Source organism: Cyprinodon tularosa, unplaced genomic scaffold (assembly GCF_016077235.1).
Source record: "Cyprinodon tularosa strain WSP-4 unplaced genomic scaffold, ASM1607723v1 ctg120, whole genome shotgun sequence".
Classification (NCBI taxonomy): domain Eukaryota; kingdom Metazoa; phylum Chordata; class Actinopteri; order Cyprinodontiformes; family Cyprinodontidae; genus Cyprinodon; species Cyprinodon tularosa.
In genome coordinates, this window is record NW_024038004.1 from 3577564 (window position 1) to 3598330 (window position 20767).

General features: G+C 38.6%; 1 protein-coding gene across 1 annotated transcript; it reads left to right on the forward strand.

Moving 5' to 3' along the window:
- Positions 1 to 4128: 4128 nt before the first annotated feature.
- On the forward strand, positions 4129 to 19460 carry LOC119775801 (microtubule-associated protein 1S-like). The gene is made up of 10 exons (XM_038273887.1): positions 4129 to 4421; positions 7341 to 7436; positions 9022 to 9104; positions 11807 to 11944; positions 12614 to 13115; positions 14891 to 14977; positions 15082 to 17537; positions 18498 to 18639; positions 18727 to 18944; positions 19106 to 19460. The coding sequence occupies exons 1-10, from the start codon at positions 4268 to 4270 to the stop codon at positions 19259 to 19261; spliced, it is 4032 nt and encodes a 1343-aa protein (XP_038129815.1). The 5' UTR covers positions 4129 to 4267; the 3' UTR covers positions 19262 to 19460.
- The last annotated feature ends 1307 nt before the right edge of the window (positions 19461 to 20767 follow it).

A 20767-nucleotide genomic window follows, 5' to 3' on the forward strand; every position in this document is an offset into this window, starting at 1 on the left:
ACAGCTTAGCTTGTGTTTAAGATCCGCTCTAAATTTCTTTAACTCTAAATGCTCCTGCTCTAGTAGGCCTATTATATAAAATTATATATTTTTTTATGTCTAATGCTGTGTTCACACCGGGCGCAGCTGGCGCGACAGAAGCAGCGAGTTTACATGCAAAGTCAATGGTTGACGCAAAAGGTCCCGCGGCGCGTCTGAGCAGCTGAAGCAGTCGGGCGCGTTTAAGCATCTGACGCGCGTGACGCGCAGCAAACGCGCTGCTGCTCGAGATGGAAAAATTGAATTTTTGCTGCTCGACGCGCCGCGTCAACCAATCAGAGAAGCTGATCTGGGAGCTGGCTGGGAGAGAGACACAGCGCTGATGACACAGACCGCTCTGATCACTTCTCTTAAACAGTTTGTTAACGCATAATTAACTTAAAATATATACATCTGCCGGCAGAATATGTTGGCTTTTATTATTCTGGTGCCTGCAGATCGGATTATTTAGATGAAAAACACCTACCAGCCGGTAGCAAAAGTGTGTCTGACGCGCGTTGGACAGAGCTTCACTATCCTTTCTCTGCCTTGCAGCTATATTTGCTGTGATCAGTGGGAATAAAGTAGTTTTAATATGTTTTTAAGTGAGAAAATACACCTGAAAACTTCATCAGTGCAGTCAGTTTATCCAGATTACAATCCTGCCTCCCAATGTTATTTCTGTCGGAGCCGCTCAGACCCCCACATACCGGTGGTGCGCCGACAGAAGGAATCCATTCATCAGCAGCCTCTGGCCGGGTCGCCTCCTCGTGGTTTACCGCCGTCCTAATGGCCGTCCACCACTACATGAAGGACAATTTTAAAAGTAGGTTTTTGCTATCTTCTTCCATCAGATTGATGCACTCTAAATCTGCCTGTATGCTCTCTTTTTCTGTCCGAGTTCTGGGCTTTCCTCATGTGCAGGTTATACTTGTACTCTTTTTATTTCGTGTAAATGGAGACAGATTGTCCATCTGCATACAGTGTGTCTGTTGATTACCCTGTGGTCAGTGGCCCTGTCAATCTTCCCATTAGAAAGACAGGATTAATGCATAATAAGCTCTGATCAGCAGTTAGACTGCAAGCAGCAGCATCAACCTCTGTCTCTCATTCCTTTCTATGTGGGGAAGTGGAATTAGATATAAATGTTTTATCAATTTGGTATTGAGCTATCTCCATGATTCTAGACAAAATGTTTTATGGGGTTCAGGGTGTGTCCCTTATGATTTCATAGGGGCACAAGAAAGCAGACAAGAAAAATACGGCAATAGCTTATGATTTAAAATATATTATGAGAGCTGCTTTGTACTGAATGAAGTGGAAATTCCATGACATAATGTTTTTTTTGAACTTGTTATTCTAATTAAAAATGTGTATCATTGGTTTGAAAATGTTAATTTTATTTGCCTAATATGAAATATTATAAATAATATAAATAAATAGCTGCTAAAAATATAATTACTAAAATATAAAGCAAAGCTGTTTTTTGGAATATTGACTCAATTTTATAATTCAGGATTATATTAAATTTCAGGATTATATTAAATAACAATTAGTATAACGCAAATAAAAATAAGAACTTAAGCATAACTGATTAATTTAATTGTATAAAATAAGTGTACTTTTTCAATTTGGTTATAATAATAGTTTAACTTTATTGATCTCATATTGTAAAGTTTACCTCTGCTCTTAACCCATTCCGTTGGGGAGCAGTGGGCTGCCATAATGGGGCACCCGGAGAACAGTGCGGGGGTTAAGGGTCTTGCTTAGAGACCTGGAGTGGCAGTCTGTGGGAGTGAACTATTATTATTATTATGTCTTAGAGGTATAGTGGAGGATGTTCTATTTCAGGTGGATCGTCAAAATAAGTGCACTGCAAAAACAATCCAGAAATAAGTAAAAAATGGCTTAAATTAAGTATATTTAGCCTTAATTTGAGCAGGTAAATAAGATGATTTGCCAATGGAATGAGTATTTTCACTCTTAAAATAAGATAGTTAGATAATATTTACTTGAAATAAGACGATAAAATAGTTTTTTCTTATTTTAAAAGGAAATTGTCTTGTTCCATTGGCAAAGTGTCTTACTTACCTCCTCAAATCAAGGAAAAACACACTTATTTTAAGAAAAAATAACTTATTGAGATTTATATTTTTTGCAGTGTGGTCCTCCTAATTGTCAAACATTCTGGTGCTTTGTTTTCATAAGGCCGTCGTACGTGCTCAGCCCCCTTTTCACTTAGTGGTGGTGAGTCTGGAAAAATTTCAAATCTTAATTTGGAAAGTAATCTTGTGTGTTTGGAGTGTTGGCCTAGTGGTTAGAGCAGTACGACTTTTCTCTGAGAGGGTTGCAAGTACCTGGTTCGATCCCTACAGCTGCACTGGGTCCCCGAACACGACCCTTAACTCCACACTGCTCCCTGGGCGCCGCACAATGGCATCCCAATGCTCCCCAAGGGGATGGGTTAAATGCAGGAAGTTCATTTTGTTGCTCTGTACTTTTGACAGTGTAATGACAATAAAAAAGCTGAGCTTGTATGAGCGATGCAACCAGCTACTTTTAAACAAAGCGTGAACGAGGAGAAATGGGCTTGTGCATGCTCTTGCATGTGTTTAATAGGGTACAGGGTTGTACATGTGCAGTTTTTTTTTTAAGTGGAGAGGGCGGGTCTTTTAAAAAACTCACGAAAATTCTCCACTATCTTTAAGCACAGGATTCAGGACCAGTTCAACAGGCAAGCTGGCCCACGTTGGCCCCTGTCTAGAACTGCCCATTACTGTTGCAATCATGACCACCATTAACCGAAACCAAGAGTACAGAGACATTATCTTAGAGCAGGGGTCTTTAACGTTTTCCAGGCCAAGAACACCCATACTGATGGCGAGATGGAGCAGGGACCCACTAATTATATATATTGTATGAAATTGTGGTATATCAGACTGGTTCTATAGTTACTCTATTATAGATGGAGTCATGTAACGAAAGTCATTTTGCCCTGGGATAATTAAAGTATTTCGGATTCCTTGTTGATGGGACAGGTGTTAATGAAACGGTGCCCGGCTTGAAAGAGCTCCTGTGTGTCGCTGAATATGTGCATTGATGACTTCAAATAGTGGAAAATATTGAAGGGGGGAATATAAAGAAAAAAAATATTTTTCGCGACGCTCATGCAGTACCTGTTGAAGACCTCCGCCTTAGAGCCAGGGGCGCCTCTAGAAATGTTTCATAGGGTAGGCCAGATGGGGCCTGTTAAATTCTTGGGGTGGCACACGGAAACATAATTTCAGGGTTTTATTCTACTGCTACGGTAAAACTGCTTGTGGAAAACTATTATAAAGATCTAAGTAAACACCTACTCATATCTTTTGGCTTATTGTGTGATTATTAATGTTACTACTGATCTAATGTGCACAGACATAGACCACACATTTTGAGTTGAACAATAGTTGTGTTTTATTTATATTTGAAATAAGTTGTACATTTATTCATTTTTTGAAAACAAAAAATTACTGGGGAAAAACAGATACTGGCAGATAAAAATAAAAGCAAGAACAGAAATGATATCTTTGCATATGTAACAGGAATATCCCAACAGGGATCAATAGTCTTGTTCTGATTACACAGCTACACTGAATTTGTAAGAAACATTTAAATCTAACCTTAATGTGAAACAAAAATAATACTTTCCAGCAAAGATCCACAGTCAACAACTCTGATTATCAGGCTTCAGAACAGCTTTATTCGCCTGTTACTATGCTTTTTGGCAAACCCTTCCACAAAGTCATCAAGGTTTATGGCCCTAGCCCTTCTTGATTCTATGCATAGCCCAGGGTGGCAGTGGCGCCCTTGCTTAGAGCTTTGGTTGGTCTTGTTCTCCAAAGGTATTGGCCATGTCTCTGTCTCAGTACTCTTAGGTCTTGGTTAGTGTGTTCTTGACTACAACCCTGCCACCAATGGTTTTATCTCCAGTAAGTGAACTGCAAATTATGTCTTTGCTGTTAACAAATTCTCTGTTTAGGAGGAAGTGATATGACAATTTAGTATCCATCCATCCATCCATCCATCCATCCATAATTTCACTGTTAGACTTGTCTAATCCTTTTCAGCAGAATAGTGAAGGCTGATATCTACTCTACATTCCATATTTACGTCGCTTAAGCATTCACAAAGGCATTCCATCACAGCGGCCCTCCGCTGGCGCACAGGCGCTTGTGCGCTCTAATTTTCTCCCAATGACATCACACCCAACATGGCGTGCAGCCGGGTGCTGGAGAGGGAGGTCCAGGAGGAGCAGAAGAGCGCAACACAGGACTTTTGTCCCCACAAATACTCTCTGCTGATTATAATCGGACGGACGGCTCGCCACAGACAGACTGAGAACATCCGGGCGGAGATCGAAAGAGGTGGGTGCAGATATTTACACCAACGAAGCTCATTGCGGGATTTTTTTTTTTTTTTTATATAATCCAATTTCTTCTGCGTTTTAATGTGATTTCACACCCCTTCCAGGTCCTCACAGTCCGCTGAATCTGTATAATGAATGAAAGAGGGAGCGGTTTAAAGGGTTTTAATCATTTTGTCCACCTTAAGGACTGAGGATGCGTCATCTGGCTCTGCGCCAACATCAGCATCTCCTCCTCATCCCTCCGGCTGTATTTTAATTAAAAGCAGTCACAAGCTAGGGTTTTTTTGTTTGTTTGTTTGTTTTATATATATATATATATATATATATATATATATATATATATATATATATATATATATATATATATATATATATATATATATATATATATATATATATATATATATATATATATATATATATATAAAATGTTAGGAGAAGCTTTAGATGAAATGAAGTGGGGATCTCCAGCCTCATGCAATCGATGTCCAAGCTTGCATATTTATGCATAGCATCACCTGAGATGATCAGCCAAGATCTGATTACAGCAGATGTTAGTGCATCACTATCCTCCGCAACCACATGTATGCTCTGTCTGTTTAAAAGGTGTATTAATAAAACATTAAAGCTGGAAATAATTGAACACCGAGAACCACTTTGGTCCTTAACTGGGCCAATTAACATTTAATCAATGCCTGATGAAAACCACTTTCTCCAAAATGCTGTTAAATTTTCCTCAGAAAAAAAAAAAAAAGCCTTGCAGCTTCTTAAAATTTCCAGGCTTCAGATGAAGATTATGTTAAAAAGAACAAGAGTCTGTTGATTTTCTTACTTGCCTGATACTTTCACAGTAAGTTTTCAGAAAATAGTTTTATTTACGGAGCTATTTTTAAGAAACTGACAAATCATCCTGAGTTTAGAGTAGGCAAAGTCTTCCTTAATCGGCTGTGATTGAGGATCAGTTTCACTCACTGTTGCACTATAAATGCATAAGAGCATACATGTGTTAATACATTTTTCTCATTAACACGTTTCAGGTTAAGTTAGTGACATAAATGCTTGATAGGCATGATATTTCTATTCTTAATTTCTTTAAAAACACCCACCTCCATCAGAGAAATCGCAGTATTTTTATTTCACCTTTATCAACATATTCTCATTATCAGTTCGTATGAAATCGTACGAAAAGTTGTGCACCGTAATTTCGTACGTTTTAGACGTTTTTTTCGTGGTATTTCGGCGTATTTTTACGTCTTGCCTAGAGACAAGATATCCTTGCGCATGCGCATTAACTCTAACCCTGACCCTACACCTAACCCTAAGATACAAAACAGCAAGCAACGTAGTTAGAGACATGATGAAGTAATTATTGCACTGTTTTTCTGGGTTTAGGGCAGGAAACTTCTTATTTGTCCACTTCTGCTTTTGAGTTTCATATGCCCCACCTCATCCACCTTCTTCTTTAAATGCCATCCTGGTAAAATCATGTGTCAAAACTGAAAATAAACTTGCTGGTCTAGTTTAAATACTTTGAAATTACGTTATGAAATCTATGCAAATCTTACATACAGAGAGCTTTGGAATTATTGTTAAGATTCAAGGACCTTTCCACATTTTGCCATGCTAAAGCAACAAGCTTTATAATATTTTGATTGATTGTTATGCAACAGCTTTCACAATATATTGAATAAATATGAGCACAATACAACATAGACAGATTAACTTATTAAAACTGTCATAGATGCAAGTACACAGAAACATGACTGTCCACCTAAACTGAAGCAAACACTCTGGAGATGCAATATTTTTTACCTTATGAGATTTGAATAAATGCTATAGTTGAAGGAAAACCATAAGAAAGTCTGTATTATTTCACCAGCTATTGAGGCAAAAGCTCTGACATCTGAAAGATGGTCTGATAGGATCAGAGCAATGTTTAACTTGTTCAAATGGTGGTGAAAAATGAATGAAAGTAGCAGAAGACTAGAACTTGGATGTAGGTTCACCATTAAATGGGACAGCCATCCCATTCACAAAGGCATGTTCTTGACTGTGCAAGGATTACCCAGTCAAAGTATACAGTTAAACCAAATTATGATTTTTTTTCCCTATATACTGAAGAGGAACAAATTCAATATTCAGTGGTTCAAATTCTGTACATGTGCCAATCATGTAGAGTTACTTTGTGTTACTTTATGTTAACCTATTGCTACAAATAAAGAAATGTTGTGGGATAAGAAATATGAATACTCTGGTACGAAGGCTCTTAAATGGTACTCCTATCAGATGAAGTATAAAAACAAGACTTTCTAATAAGGTGTTTTTTTTTTAGTTTTAGTGAAATCAATGTTAAAAGACTGTTTTTTTTCCTATTTTATAGAATTAGACTTTCTGGAAAACGGCCACAATAATAGTCACAATATACACAAGTTTATCTTGTGAACATTTTAGTCCAAAATTGTGATTGTGAGTAGGGCTGAAACAATTAATCGGATCAATTTTGATTAATTGATTATTGAAATAATCGTCAGCTAATCATGTAATTGATTCATTGGAGTTTTGAGATTGTAAAATATGCCTTTAAGTGACAAATCAACTAACCCTTGAGGAGCAATTATACAAAAATTGTGAAAAAAAAAATAAAATAAAAAAAATAAAAAATAAAATATATATATATATATAAAATTTTGCATTTAAGATAAAAACACATCTGTCAATATGTTCTATCCAGAGTTCCTCAAGTGGAATCGTTTTAGTTTCACCTGGTTTAATTTTGTCAAAATTATTCTATATTGAACCTTTTGCGATCCAATAATTAATTGATTAATCGAAAAAATACTGGACAGATTAAATAATTAAAAAAAAATTATCGTTGGGGTACCAGCTGAGACAGGTAATTTATCTTTTATGCCCTCAGGTATACGGTCATGGGACGTGGACTTAAAATCCTGCAACCTGAATCTGTTTCTACAGGAATTCCTCTCCCATCACACGGCATCTTTTAAAGGTGCAGGTAAGGAGCTTTTCTTTGGAGACCGAAGAGCCCGTTCACGCCAGGTTTACAAATGCACTCAAAGTGTTGGTCAGGCACCAGCACAGCTGCTGTGGGGTCACTCAGGAAGGAAGGAAGGAAGGAAGGAAGGAAGGAAGGAAGGAAGGAAGGAAGGAAGGAAGGAAGGAAGGAAGGAAGGAAGGAAGGAAGGAAGGAAGGAAGGAAGGAAGGAAGGAAGGAAGGAAGGAAGGAAAGTGAGAAGCAGTTTGCTGATTGTTAGGCATGGGTGTAACCTTAGTGAAGAAAACAATAAGGACCTGATGCAAGGTATGTGAACTCTGTGTCTGTTTTACAGTATTTTATCACGCACAACTATTTAAAGACGAAGTTAAAGAAACTGATTAAAATTTAGGGTGGAAAAAGTCACGAGTATATGCTTGTTTCTCTGAGTTGGACCCATCTTCATTCAAATGGAGCAAATGGAAAGTGCAACGGTTGCTTTGTTGGAAATGCATTCATTGGCTTTCTTGCCAAAAGTTAGATAAGAGGATCAATAAGGCTCTCAAGTGTTCACTGTGATTATGTAGCTGAATCTTGCAGCTGAAAAGGTAGTGGAAATTAGCTTTGTTTGCACCACAGAGATGAGCCAGAGCCATGGAAAACAACAACGAGGCATAAGATACTTTTCTGGAACACAAGGTTTTCTCTTTGTACATTACATTTTATTAAAAAGTGCCTAATATGGCAGAGATTATAATATTTTTTTTGCCAGCAGTGTAACTTCCAAAAAGCTTGTTTGTGTTTCTACATGGTCAATAGTGTGGTTTGAGAAGAATCTGAGCAAAATGGACATATTATATTAAAACAGAACAGCTATTAACTGCAGTTGAAGAGAAGCAGGTCCAATAGAAACCCCAAAACTGGATAATCCACATGTAGATCATTTACTTCTGAATTTTAAGAGCAAATTTCTGACTTACGTGTCAAAAGGATTTTTCTTTTGAAAAAAAAAAAAAAAAAGATAGTTGTTAGGATAGTTGTCTACTTCTGAATGCAAAACTTGTGTATCCCCCTATTTAGCAGCACAAGCCTAAAAACAGTGATTTGGCATTAAAATGAACCATAAATCCTCTGGCCTGAGAACGATTAAAGCTTTTTAAACACAAAAGAGAAAAACAGCCAGTTATGAAGAATTTAAAAAGTTCTATAAGAAATCTGGCTTCTAAAAAGACAAATATTAATGACTCAAGGATCTTAAGCCATTCTGACAACATCATAAAGCATCATATCACAAGAATAAAATAGTGCTTAACATGTGTTCCTTAAAGCCATATTATCATGTCCAATTCTGTGACTTTAGAGCCTGAGCCAGTTCCCTTTATACTGAATTTCCACTGTAGATAGAGTAAAACTGGAAGATCATCCTCTGACAGCCATCTGACTCAGCTGTTCTGGTTCCCTTCCTCTTGTTATTTTCAGACTCCTCTCCCTTTTGATCTTCTTAAGTATTTCCCAAACACTCTGACTGTTGTGTTTCTGCTTTCTTCTATCCTTTTTTTTCCTCTTGGTCCATCGCTACCTGCGTCTAATATTTCTGCCTCATCAGGGCAGAAGTGTCTTCGCCACTGTACCAAAGTGTTGGACACGCAGGTGCTGATCAGTCCTTCTCAGGAACTGGCTTATTCTGAGGTAAAAAATATTTTTTTCTTTTTGAATATGATGTTAATATTAAAGCTTGGGATTCATTGTAAAGCAGTTTGAGATTATTTATCTCTTCTTTTGATAGCTATTCAAAAGTCTTACTGGAGCAGGACAATAATTCCTCCTCAATAGTGTTACTTTGGCTGAGATTAATAGTAAGAAGGAGTCCGGAGTAAATGGATATTTGTAATACTACAAATATAAGCTACATTAGCTCATCCTAATGTGCTATCCTGAGGATGATAGCTGGTATTATTTGGACAGTATATGAAAAGCCTCTATTGTTTTTTTTTTTTTTTTTTTTTGCCACCCTTCGGTTTATTTGGGACTAAGAGGATAGAGAGTCAAACTGGACTCTTGTAATACATGATGCTTACATAATTGTACAAAAAAAAATCTTGAAAGAATCAAAGTTTTTGGTCTCGCTGATCGTACATTATGAAGCATCACTGATTGTATTTCCATTCTGATGACATACCTCTTATTTACTAAAAAAATATGATCCACATAATCAGCCCAAAAGGGGCGCTGTCCACATAGACAGTTTACACTAGGATGCTATTTGTTTGATGCCTTGAATTATAATGGGATTTGTTTGTTTCTCTGACTCACATTGTAAACTAGAAGAGCACTAGAAGTGTGCAGACCTCCACAAAATAGCTAACATAATAGCTGACATATTGTCAGTTCCACCTTTAGTTAATACTAAAAAAAATCCTGGATCCAAATTAAGTTCCAGATCATCACCAAAATTAAATGGATTGTTTCTTGGATTGAGGTGCCCTTTATCCATCCATCAATTAATTTTCTGTCACGAGGTTTTGTGCCTATCTTGAGCTGTCATTGAGCGAAAGGAAGGGTCCACCCTGGACAGGTCGCCAGTCAATCGTAGGGTAACACAAAGACAACCAGGACATCCGCATCCACGTCATCCATTCATTCATCCTGTCCGCTGAACTGCTGCTAGTTTTACTCACATGCCTGGAAGATGTCTAGTGCTACTACCACAGATGATCTCGCTCTGGAAATGGAATTGAACGATTCAGATTAGCTAGTCGAATGAATAGAAGGGGTAGAGCGTAGCTGGCTGTGGCCCGGGCTTCCTGTTACAACTCCACTCCGGTTCTCGGATGACGACATACTCACGCCGCTTTGTTTTTAAAAGATATAAATATAAAAAATATAAACGTGGATGTCTGGGGGACAGTGATTCGCTTACATGTTATGAATGCTGGTGTACCATAAATAATACATTATGAACAGTTTAGTTTGTGCCTTCAAGTCATTTCCCCATAGCAAGAGGTTAGTTGGATATAACCTAACCAAATATCTTCAGAACAGCTCCAAATGACACAAAACTCATATGGGTGAGTAGAACATGATGTAATAACGTAAAATCAAGGGGCCAATGTAAAAAAAAAATGCAGGTTGGTTTGGTTTCACACCAAACCAACCTGCAATGTTTGTTAAAGAAAAGCTCTTCTCTGACCTAATCAAAGCGTAAGGTTCTAGTTGAAGTCCAAGTAGAGTTTTGATGAACTGGAAAGGTCTTTTCCTGCATTCTTCACTGTCAAGCTACCGCTGGTGAAGAGGTATAATGTAATGGTATCTAGAGGTTTTTAGGACTTAACATTTTGAAAATTGTTTTCAACAGTGATCTTTGCAGACTTTTCTCCCTATTACCATGCTGCTCAATTCCACTGATCTCTTTTTATTCACTGGATTGCCGATAGACAAAAAAACTGAAATCACCTGCCGCCATCTTGGCAATCCCCATTTTCACAGAGTCTTGCCATAACAATTGTTGTAATGTAATGTATTTGCCATTACAATGCAATCAATACATGTTTATTACATGTACATCATCAATCTTGCAGATTTGACACATCATCAGATAGTATGTGTCTGTGTATGGGTGTAATATTCATGATATATAGGTACAGAATTATTATGCTCCATTAAAACATTAATTTGGTTGTGATGGATTTGAATGATACATGTATGTTTTATTGCATGATTTATACATTTTTTTTTTTTTTTTACCTTAAATGACAGTAATCTAAAGTAATCTAAATTCATGCTATAAAAAAGCAGGTTTGTGCCAAAGTGATGACTTTATCTTTATTTTAAAAGTCTTAAGCCCCCCTGAAAAGTAGATAATCCTTGTTTGATGCTTTAGCTGACCGGTCTAACTAGGGAGTAACAATATGGCGTACCAGTAATATGAGTCACATCAAGTCTAGCTGTCTGTAGCTGAATATAAAATCATGCCAGATCGTTATTATACCCCAAGGAAACACAAAGTCATTAAATATAAATAAGAAGCAATAAAAGATGAGTTTATCACAAGGGTTTTTATGAGGGATACGAAAAATGTGTCTAACTCTGCACAACTGTGGATAATTTCATACAGATATGATTCTTTTAAGGAATATCAGTTTTTTATTACCATAGTTTCATGTAATTAGTGAATTGAGAGCATTCCTTTGTCCACTATTACCAGCCTTTGTTTAAAAATCCAAATAATTATCAACATTAGCTTACAAGGATTTATTTCTGCTGAATAAGTATCATCTGTATTTGTAACATGCACCCTTAGCATGTAAAAGAAGTTTTTTTTTAATCACTTCTTGTTCAAAATTTCTGATTTTTGACCTAATCGGATTTTTCCTCCTCTGTTGCCCCATCAGGTTTTCTCCCTGCTGTCCAGGGATTCTGCTCATAAGCTGCTGATTTTGGCTGGCCTTAGCCAGGAGGAAAGTGGAGAGCTGCTCTTTCACAGAGGGCAGTTTTCTCCTGACCATCTGAGACAAATAATAACAGAGCAGGTACGACACAATAATCCCTTTGCTTTTTTTGCTAAATGCTTCTTTAAAAGTCTTCAAACTTGGAAAAAAAAAGTCCAGTGGATTGTTTTTTTTTACTTTTTTGGAATGCTTCTGTAAATGTTAATCCGTTACATCACTTAAGTAACTTTGTGTTTGTTAACAATGAGCAACCGGTGAAATAAGCTTTTAAATGTGGATGGGAATTTAAATTTAAAGAAAAAATAAATTGGAAATATAAGAATATTTGGGACCTTGTTTAAATCACTCTCTGAAATATGAGTGAATTTCAGTTTAAAACAATGATATATGATATGATATATATGATATCTTTAATAAGTCACTGTATTTGAGTTAAAGTGTCGGCATTTAAAAAGCACAACTTAATTAAATCACGATGTCTTAAAAAATGAGTGCAAAGTTATGTCTTTGTTTCTGGGAATGGGACATTCTTTTTGCATTTATTATAAAGTTAAGAATTTTAGTTGCTCAAGATGCTTGAGTTTTTATCCATATTCTAAAAAAAGTATTTTATGTTTGGTATTATGAAAAAAAAAAAAACGTCTAAACTGCACAGAATTTATCACATTTCAATTGTTTAACTGTACTTTATTTTGTATGCCTTGATTAAAAAGTAGATGTATGTACACTTAAGATAATTTCTGTCTTCAGTTCCTAGATCACAGGAGCTGTGTTTCCCTTACCAAAACCAATCTAACCCTCAGTTGTCCTAACATCGGACACTGGAGAAAGATCCTCTTAGGAAACTCTTCCCTGCAGGGTCCCTTCACTCTGCATATCAACCCCCCTGAGGTACTGGCAGCCATGGCATCTCTGGGGGATTTTACATCACTCATCTCTGGGACCATTTGCCCTACCTCTCCGTTTGACCTGCTGTCACCTCCCACCACAGTGGGCTTCCTCAAGCTGTCCCGCCCTTGCTGCTATGTGTTCCCTGCCGGGCGTGGTGACTGCGCCTTTTTTGCGGTTAATGGGTTCACCGTGCTGGTAGATGGAGGCTCAGACTCTCAGGCCTGTTTCTGGAAGCTGGTACGGCACCTGGACAGAGTTGATGCAGTTTTGTTGACTCACATAGGGACTGAGAACCTTCCTGGTGCCGTCTCATTCCTGGAAAGGAAGGTGGCTGAGAAGGAGCTAAGCAATGATGTCAAAGGTAAGAAAACACTTTCTCATTTCTCAGGCCAAAAGTGCACTTTGCCAGTCAGGAGACTTTTTTAATTCTAAAAACAAGAATTGAGAGCAAACTATGAATGTATTGTGATTAATTCAAAACTTAAGACACACTTTAAAATATTTACCAAGATGAACAGTTAAATAGATTTAAATCTCACTTAGCTAACTTCAGAGAAAACTGTGCAAATGTTCAGTTGGGACTTTCTTAGTGATCATTTGCTTAGGGTAGTACTAAACAGGGGTTACAGTCCCATAATCCAAAAATTATATTTTTACAAACTGGGCTGTTTGGCTTGGGGTGGGTGGGATGAGGGACTCACTCAAGATTTCATTCATGTATAACTGCCACTGGCTGTCATCAAATAATGTTCTGGCCTGAATCTGTCTTGATACTGTATTTGACCATATTTCTTGGTACGACTGAGGGGTTTTGGTGCTAGAGACCCTCCTTTCTAAAGACTGACTCACGTTGGGACTGAGTCAATGTGTCAATGTGCTTCTGAGTGCACATTGACACTGCTGGTAAACTCTGATAAAGTTAAAAGTATCCTGAAGATTTAGCAGGTTAGCACTCTCAGAGGCTGAAAACCCTACTGCAGACTGTCATCTACAGAAGTTCTCTGATTACCTATAAATGGCCCTTTTTAATAGGTGAGACTGCCTCAGAGTGCAGAAAGTAGATTAAGGACTTTGTGGACTGGTGCCACCAGAACCATCCCCTGATCGTTGGGGGAAAACCAGGAATCAGGAGGTGTATTATCCCAGGAGCAGACCTAAAACACTGAAACTGGGGAACAGGGAACTCACTTTGCCTCACTTATGATTCAACTCATAAATATCTGGTTGTTCACATGACCAATAAACTGGAATGGAGTCACAACACTGCTGGTCTTTACATAAAAAGTCTGCATAGACGTTATCTTTTTAGCTGAGATATTTTTGTCATGATCTAGACGCGGATGACTGGCTTATTACTCATCCCATTCACATGCCTAGCTCCTGGACCTCTGAGCTTGCCTGCTCCCGTTCTGATCTGTTTGCCTGACCTGTATTCAAACTCCTGTTTGATTCTGCATGTTTATCAAACCTGGAACTGCTTCCTGACACCATCCTGGATTTTCCTTCGGTTCCTCTTCGTACCTCTGATCTTCTGGCCTGGTATTCCTGTGCACATCCTCGACACCAGCTTTGGCTTCACCCTCTCGATTATCCTGTCTTCCTTTGTCTGCTTGAATCTGATGTCCAGCCTGTTCTTTAGTCTTCGGGGCTTCTTGAATGGTCCCAACTTTAATGTTCCTGATAACCTTTTGAAAAAATCTAAAAGTGGAATCTGTGACACAAAAACTAACTATTTTTAATTGCTCCTGTATTTCTTGAAAGAGCAGTGGTCCAACATCCAGCCAGAATCGGCTAGGATCATATTGATGGCAACAAAAAAGCACAAGGCCTCTTACAGACATCTTATCCATTAATAGACGGGGTGTATGAATTTATTTAAGAATTTATATACAGGTCTGAGAAAACCCGCAATAACTTAAAACTTCACCACCCTATTAGTGTTCTTAAAGTTCATTCAAGTTGATTGATGAACCCTAACTTCACCAAAGATGAACATTTAAAACACCATTAAATGTTCAAAATAAATATACTGCTATGTTAATGATAACTGTATGTAAACTATGACGGTTACTGCATGTGCTGCTTGCATAATTTATATTGTAATGTCCTTATTTCTGTATAACATTCTTTATACAGATGACTTGTCGAAGAGGCTGATCTCTCCAGAGCTAGGAGTGGTTTTCTTTAATGCCCCCAACAAGTTGCAGGCAGAACAACATTCTCGTGAGTTTTTTTAAATTTTAAAAACTGTATTTATATTTGCTATTTTATTATTTTTTTAACGACAGAAAAGTGATACAAGTTATCAATCTTTTTTCTTGTTCAAGTTACAGACAATATACTGAAGAGCACACAGCAGGCAGCTATAACCTTAGAGCTCTTGAAGAAGTTAGAAATCAGGCCACAACCAATGTTTCGACCACAAGGCACTCCCATAAAGCCACTCACCTTGTTTCAAAAGATGGGAGTGGGACAGCTGGATTTATACATCCTCAGCCCTGGCAAGAACAGCCAGGAGTATGAAATCTTCTTGCAAAACTGGCCCAATGGAGACTCGTCATTGTCACAAAGTCTCCCTCTCACTGCACAGGTTTCTGTTTCTGCCCTGCTCGTGTGGCATCCAGCATGCCCCCAAGAGAAGGTGGTTAGAGTGCTGTTCCCTGGCGCAACTCCACAAGCTAAAATGTTGCAGGGGCTGGAAAAGCTCAAGGGATTGGACTTTCTTCAGAGGCCAACAGTAACCACTGGAGACCTTGAAAGACAGGGTGAGGACATGAAAGCTAAAAGAACGGAGAGCCTGGACAGTGGCCGCACATTAGGGAAAGATGTAGCATCCAAGCGGGGGAAAGAAAGAGATACTAGAGAGGAGGGAAAGGATGTATTAGTGAAAGAAAAGGTAAAGACATCAAGTGGAACCAAAGATACTGATAAAACTAAAATCAAGGAGGTGGGTCTAAAACGTAAGCCCTCACTTTCAGAGAAGAATACTTTAAAGAAAGGATCAGCAAAGGATGGAAAAAAAGAAGAGAAGGCTGGTAATAAAGAGGAGAATAATGTTAAAAGGACTGAGCAGATTAAAAGAGATGGGGTCCTCTTGAAACCCAAGAAGGACAATAAAGCTAAACCCAAAAAGGATACAAGAAACGACAAAACAGGAGAAAAGAAAACACAAAAGTCATCAGAAAGCGATGACAAGAAAGGACATACAAATAACTCATCAGAACAAAAACGAGGTTCTTTGTCAAAAATCACAGAGCCAGAGCCCCTTTGTTTAGACAAACAGAATAACAAGAGAGAGACAGAAGCTAAGGAGAAGCAATACGACTCCAAGGTGTCTACCCCTGAGGATATGACAGCTGATTTTCTTAGGCTGCAGAAGGAAAGCGAACTGGAAAAAGCTGAGAGTGAAACACTTACCTATGGTGATTTAGAATGTGAAAAGATCCTTGGAGGCGTTAGTGAAGATGAATACAATGTAAAGCCTGGAAGGTTAACTGAGGAAGCAGTAGGTGGGGTGGAAATAGTGAAAGTAGAGCTTGGTGACAGTTTAGTGCAAACTATCCCCGGGAAGAGTGAAAAAACAGAAGGAGACCTCCTACAAAACTGTCCAGAACAGCTGTTTAAATCTAGTAAACCTGCAAAAGTTGTGGGATTTCCATCACCTTTGAACAAGTCATACAAGAGTGAGCAAACGGACCAGCTGGACACAACCCCAACTGAGTACACGCTCCTGGATGGGGCTTTGAGACACTCTCCTCCCTCTCACACCTCTCCAGAAAACCAAGCCCCCAACAGTCCTGATGACGAGACTGTAGAACCAGTTTCCCCTGACTCACGTCCTAACAGCGCGGGCCACACTCCCTACTGCCTGTCCCCGGACGACATGTGGTGCAACAGGGCCACACTCAGCAGGCTTCAGGCTCTCCATTCAGCTGATGCTTGCGAGCCAAATGGATACTCTGGAAAAAGTGAGGAGGTTTGCAAGACCAAAAGTACTGCTGAAAATCCTAAAGAGAAGCATCTTAATTTTCTTTCTTTCGGTACATGTAGGGAGGGTTCTTCAGATCCATCCCCCTCTTTAACCACAACCACCACCACGCACTCTTTACCAGCAGAGGTGGGCTCACCTCAGTCCACAGAAGTAGATGAATCATTATCCATGTCCTTTGAGCAGGGACCAACAATTGGGAGCCATAGAGAAGGGGATGATGGAGTTTATCTCTCCCAATCCAATGGAGGGTATTGTGTAGGAAAGTCTTTACCAGCGAAGAAGCCTCCGAGATCTGTGGGTCAGAGTTCAGAGATGGGGAGACCGACTGCACCCAACACTCTCCATTTTGAGGCATCCGCTCACGACGTGGACCTCTGTTTGGTTTCTCCTTGTGAGTTTAAGCATTTCAAACCCCCTGACTCAAGCTCGGGTACCAGTGAGGCCTCCAAAGAAGTGAGTGGTCCAAATCATCAAGGCAACAACAATAACGTCCCAAAGGACAGGTCACCCAGTGAGTCAAATGCCCCTGTCTGCACAGAAGACTGCCCGTCCACCACAGCAGATGGAGCTTTAGATTCTGATTCTGATGATTCATGTAGCGACCCCTCTAACTCACCATGTAACAACGACATGAGTCAGACTCTGCCCCCAGACCCCCTGCCAGCCCCTCTCAGAGACAGTCCACCCCTGCCTCCTCTTCCCGACACCTCAATGCCAGTTCCTCAGTCTAACTCTGAAGCTCATGGGAAGAGAGCAAAATCCTCTTCATTCCGTGGGAAAAAATTACAGGGGGTGAGTGTGTCACATTCACACACATGAAAACATTCTTGTAATTTTATTTCTTCTGACTTCTGAATGCCGCTGGTTGCAGTTGGTTTTATTGTAGGGGTATGAGTGTAAAGGGACTGAGTAGAAATTTATCTCAAACCTTTCAAATGTTTATCTCAAAAATATTTTCAATGTTATTTATAGTTTTTTTTCCTACACTTAAAGGTATAGAGGACGATCTTTTATTTCTGGGTGGATCATCAAAATAAGTGGTCCTCCTAATTGTCAGTCATTCTGGCCGTCCTACATGCTCGCTCCATTAGCTATCTTTGGCTGCGCATGCGCACTTTCAGGGGTATATCTGTTGTGAGTCACCCTGGTTCTTTGTAAATGGCCGGGGGCCGTTGGAGAAAAAGAATGCTTTGGGCGGAGAGCTCTCTTCGCAAAGCATTATGGGATTTGCTGTCACAGCAGCCTGCTGTCGCTACCCGACAATGGCAAATGATAACAAAATGGGGAGGAGTTACATGACCAACAGATCAAAAAGCAGTGATCATCTGTCCAGTCAGTTAAACCAAGTTTGCTATAAAGTCCACTATACAGTCCTCACTGTATGTGCACACAGTACGCTTGTATGAGCTATGAGAACAGCACATTTAAACAGGAGCATAAGGAGAAATGGGCTTGTGCATGCTCTTGTACTTGCATCTTTTTAAAGTGGAGAGGGCGGGTCTTTTAAAAAATCCTCCACAATACTTTTAATGAATTTTGCACTACTTTTTGCTCATATTTTACATAATACCCTAGAGAAATCAATGATTATTTTATGCCTGGACAAAACAAATGTAAAAAAAATAAAAAATCAGCAGTTTGCATCACTCATCTGTTAACATCAGTAATATCAATAATATAAGTTGTTCTTTTCATGGAGATCATTTCATTCATTCTTTAAATTATATGTTGAACTTTTTGTTTTACCACCAGATCATTGATACTCCCCAAAAATCAGGCTCAGGAAAAAATAAAACAGGCAGCCAAAGTGGAACCATGAGGGTGAATCTCCCCTCAACTCGAACACTTTCCTCCAACAGTCGTTCTGCACCAGCAAAAGCATCACCAGCTCCTGGTATGTTATTTAAAACAAGAATCCCCCTATTGATCAGGCTAACTGAAATGTTCACATTCTTTGGTTTTCTATTGTCCCTACTGTTAGGCTCCAAGGCTCCCTCTGCTGGTGAAGTCAGTATTTATGTGGACCTAACTTATATTCCATCTGGAGCCTCCTCTGCCACAGTCACTGAGGACTTCTTCAGGTGCATACGCTCTTCCTGCTACATCATCAGTGGCAATAGTCTGGAGCGGGAGAAGCTAATGAGACAAACTCTGGATGCTCTGCTTGAGGGCAAGGCATCTTGGCCAGAAATCATGCAGGTAAAGAAAAAGAACGAAATACTAACTTAACTTGAGGCTCGTGAGTTTAAAGCCTGCCTGCAACAACACAGACAGAGAATACACAAGTAACAAATTGTTTCTTGCTTGTACTGATGAAATAACCCACTAATATCTGAATTTCTCCTTCTCTGTGTGCCCAGGTGACAGTGATACCCACCTTTGAATCTGTGTCGATGCAGGAGTGGTACCAACAAACTCTGGACAGGCAACGGGAGCTGAACATTACTGTTCTGGGATCTAACAGCACGGTGGCCATGCAGGACGAGACTTTTCCTGCCTGTAAAATTGAATTCTGAGGTTGATAACTGATAAAACTTGATGGATAAAGATATGTCTGTTACGGTGAAATTTGAGGACTGGGTAATAGAAAGAAACAGAAATAGAAGTCATGGGGATAAGTTCACACCAACTCTTTGCATGTCAGTGGGAAGTAGCCACTTTATGGGCTTCTTATTGCAGCTAAACTAAAAAAAAAAGGGTTTGCATGATTTTTTTGCCCAAAAGACCCTGTTCAAAATAAAGAGGAGATGAAACAGACCCTGAAGGATCTATGACACTCCTTGAACACAGAGTCCTATGATAGTTGTTGCTGTAGATCACTCAAATTAGCTAACAGAGATCTAAGGCTCTAAGAAAACTTGCATTACAGTTAACAGCATCTAATACAACATAACATAAACATCACCAAATTTAGACATTTAACAGTGTTTTTAACTGAATGCATTGTATTATAAGAAGAAATGAACCAAACACTTTATCTTCAAGGAGGTCAGATGTATAGTTTGTGTCCAGGTGTTTGTTGTGAGCGCTGTAAGCAGATGTGAGGCTGTGCTGTGTGCTGTGGCTGCTTTTAAAGGTGTTGTGTCACTGTTGCCTTTTTATTGAGATCTGTAGAAGACAGACTCTGATGAACACTTTCTTCGACTTCCAGTCAACCACCAGCGATTGATAATACCTTAATCTGAGGGATTCAGTGATTTTACTCATTTAACAGCATTACAACAATTGTAAAATTGAAACTTGATCTGCAATTGTAATTCTGTAGAAGCTCTTTTAATCATGCAAACTAAGAACTGGGCTTTCGAAAGGTTTTATAGAAATAGATTAAAACTTTGTTGTTTTTTTTGCCATAAATTATATAATTGATAAAATAATTATTTGTGTAAATATAAAATAATCTTACTTTATCTTTTAGAAAATATATTTTATTTGAAGTTTAAAATCAAACATTTTTGATGGTGATATTAGGAGCTTTATAGGCTGTAAATAAGTGCAGATATGGTAGAATAATCTTGCGGTCCGGTTGTGATCAAATTGAAAATTACATTCATAATACTTTTAATATGCAGCTTCATGGTTAACCATTTATACATATTTTTTTCTGTAAAACAGGTTTTTTTTTTTTCTTTTTACAAACGTCTACATAGATAAACTACACAACTGGGGCCAGCATTTCTTATTTAAGCCCATGGAAAATGATAAAGGAAATCCTATCACTCAGTTCACATTCAGTTGGCCGCCTGTTTATGTAGCTCCGTTCAATTTCTCCTCCAATCAAGTTGGCTTGCAACACAATGTGTAGTTCTGTATCTTCAAATTTTGTCCAAACTACATTTATCCTCAATTTTGGTTGAATAAATAACCAGTTTTTGTCTGTTGATATTTATTTCTTTCAATTTTTAGCGTGGCACATTACACTTTAACTACCCCAGATTCATTCCGCATCAAAATCCTAAGGATGTCATTGTGTGATATGTTTGATTTTTTTTCTCTATGTAGCTTTTTATCTTCAAGTTTGCACA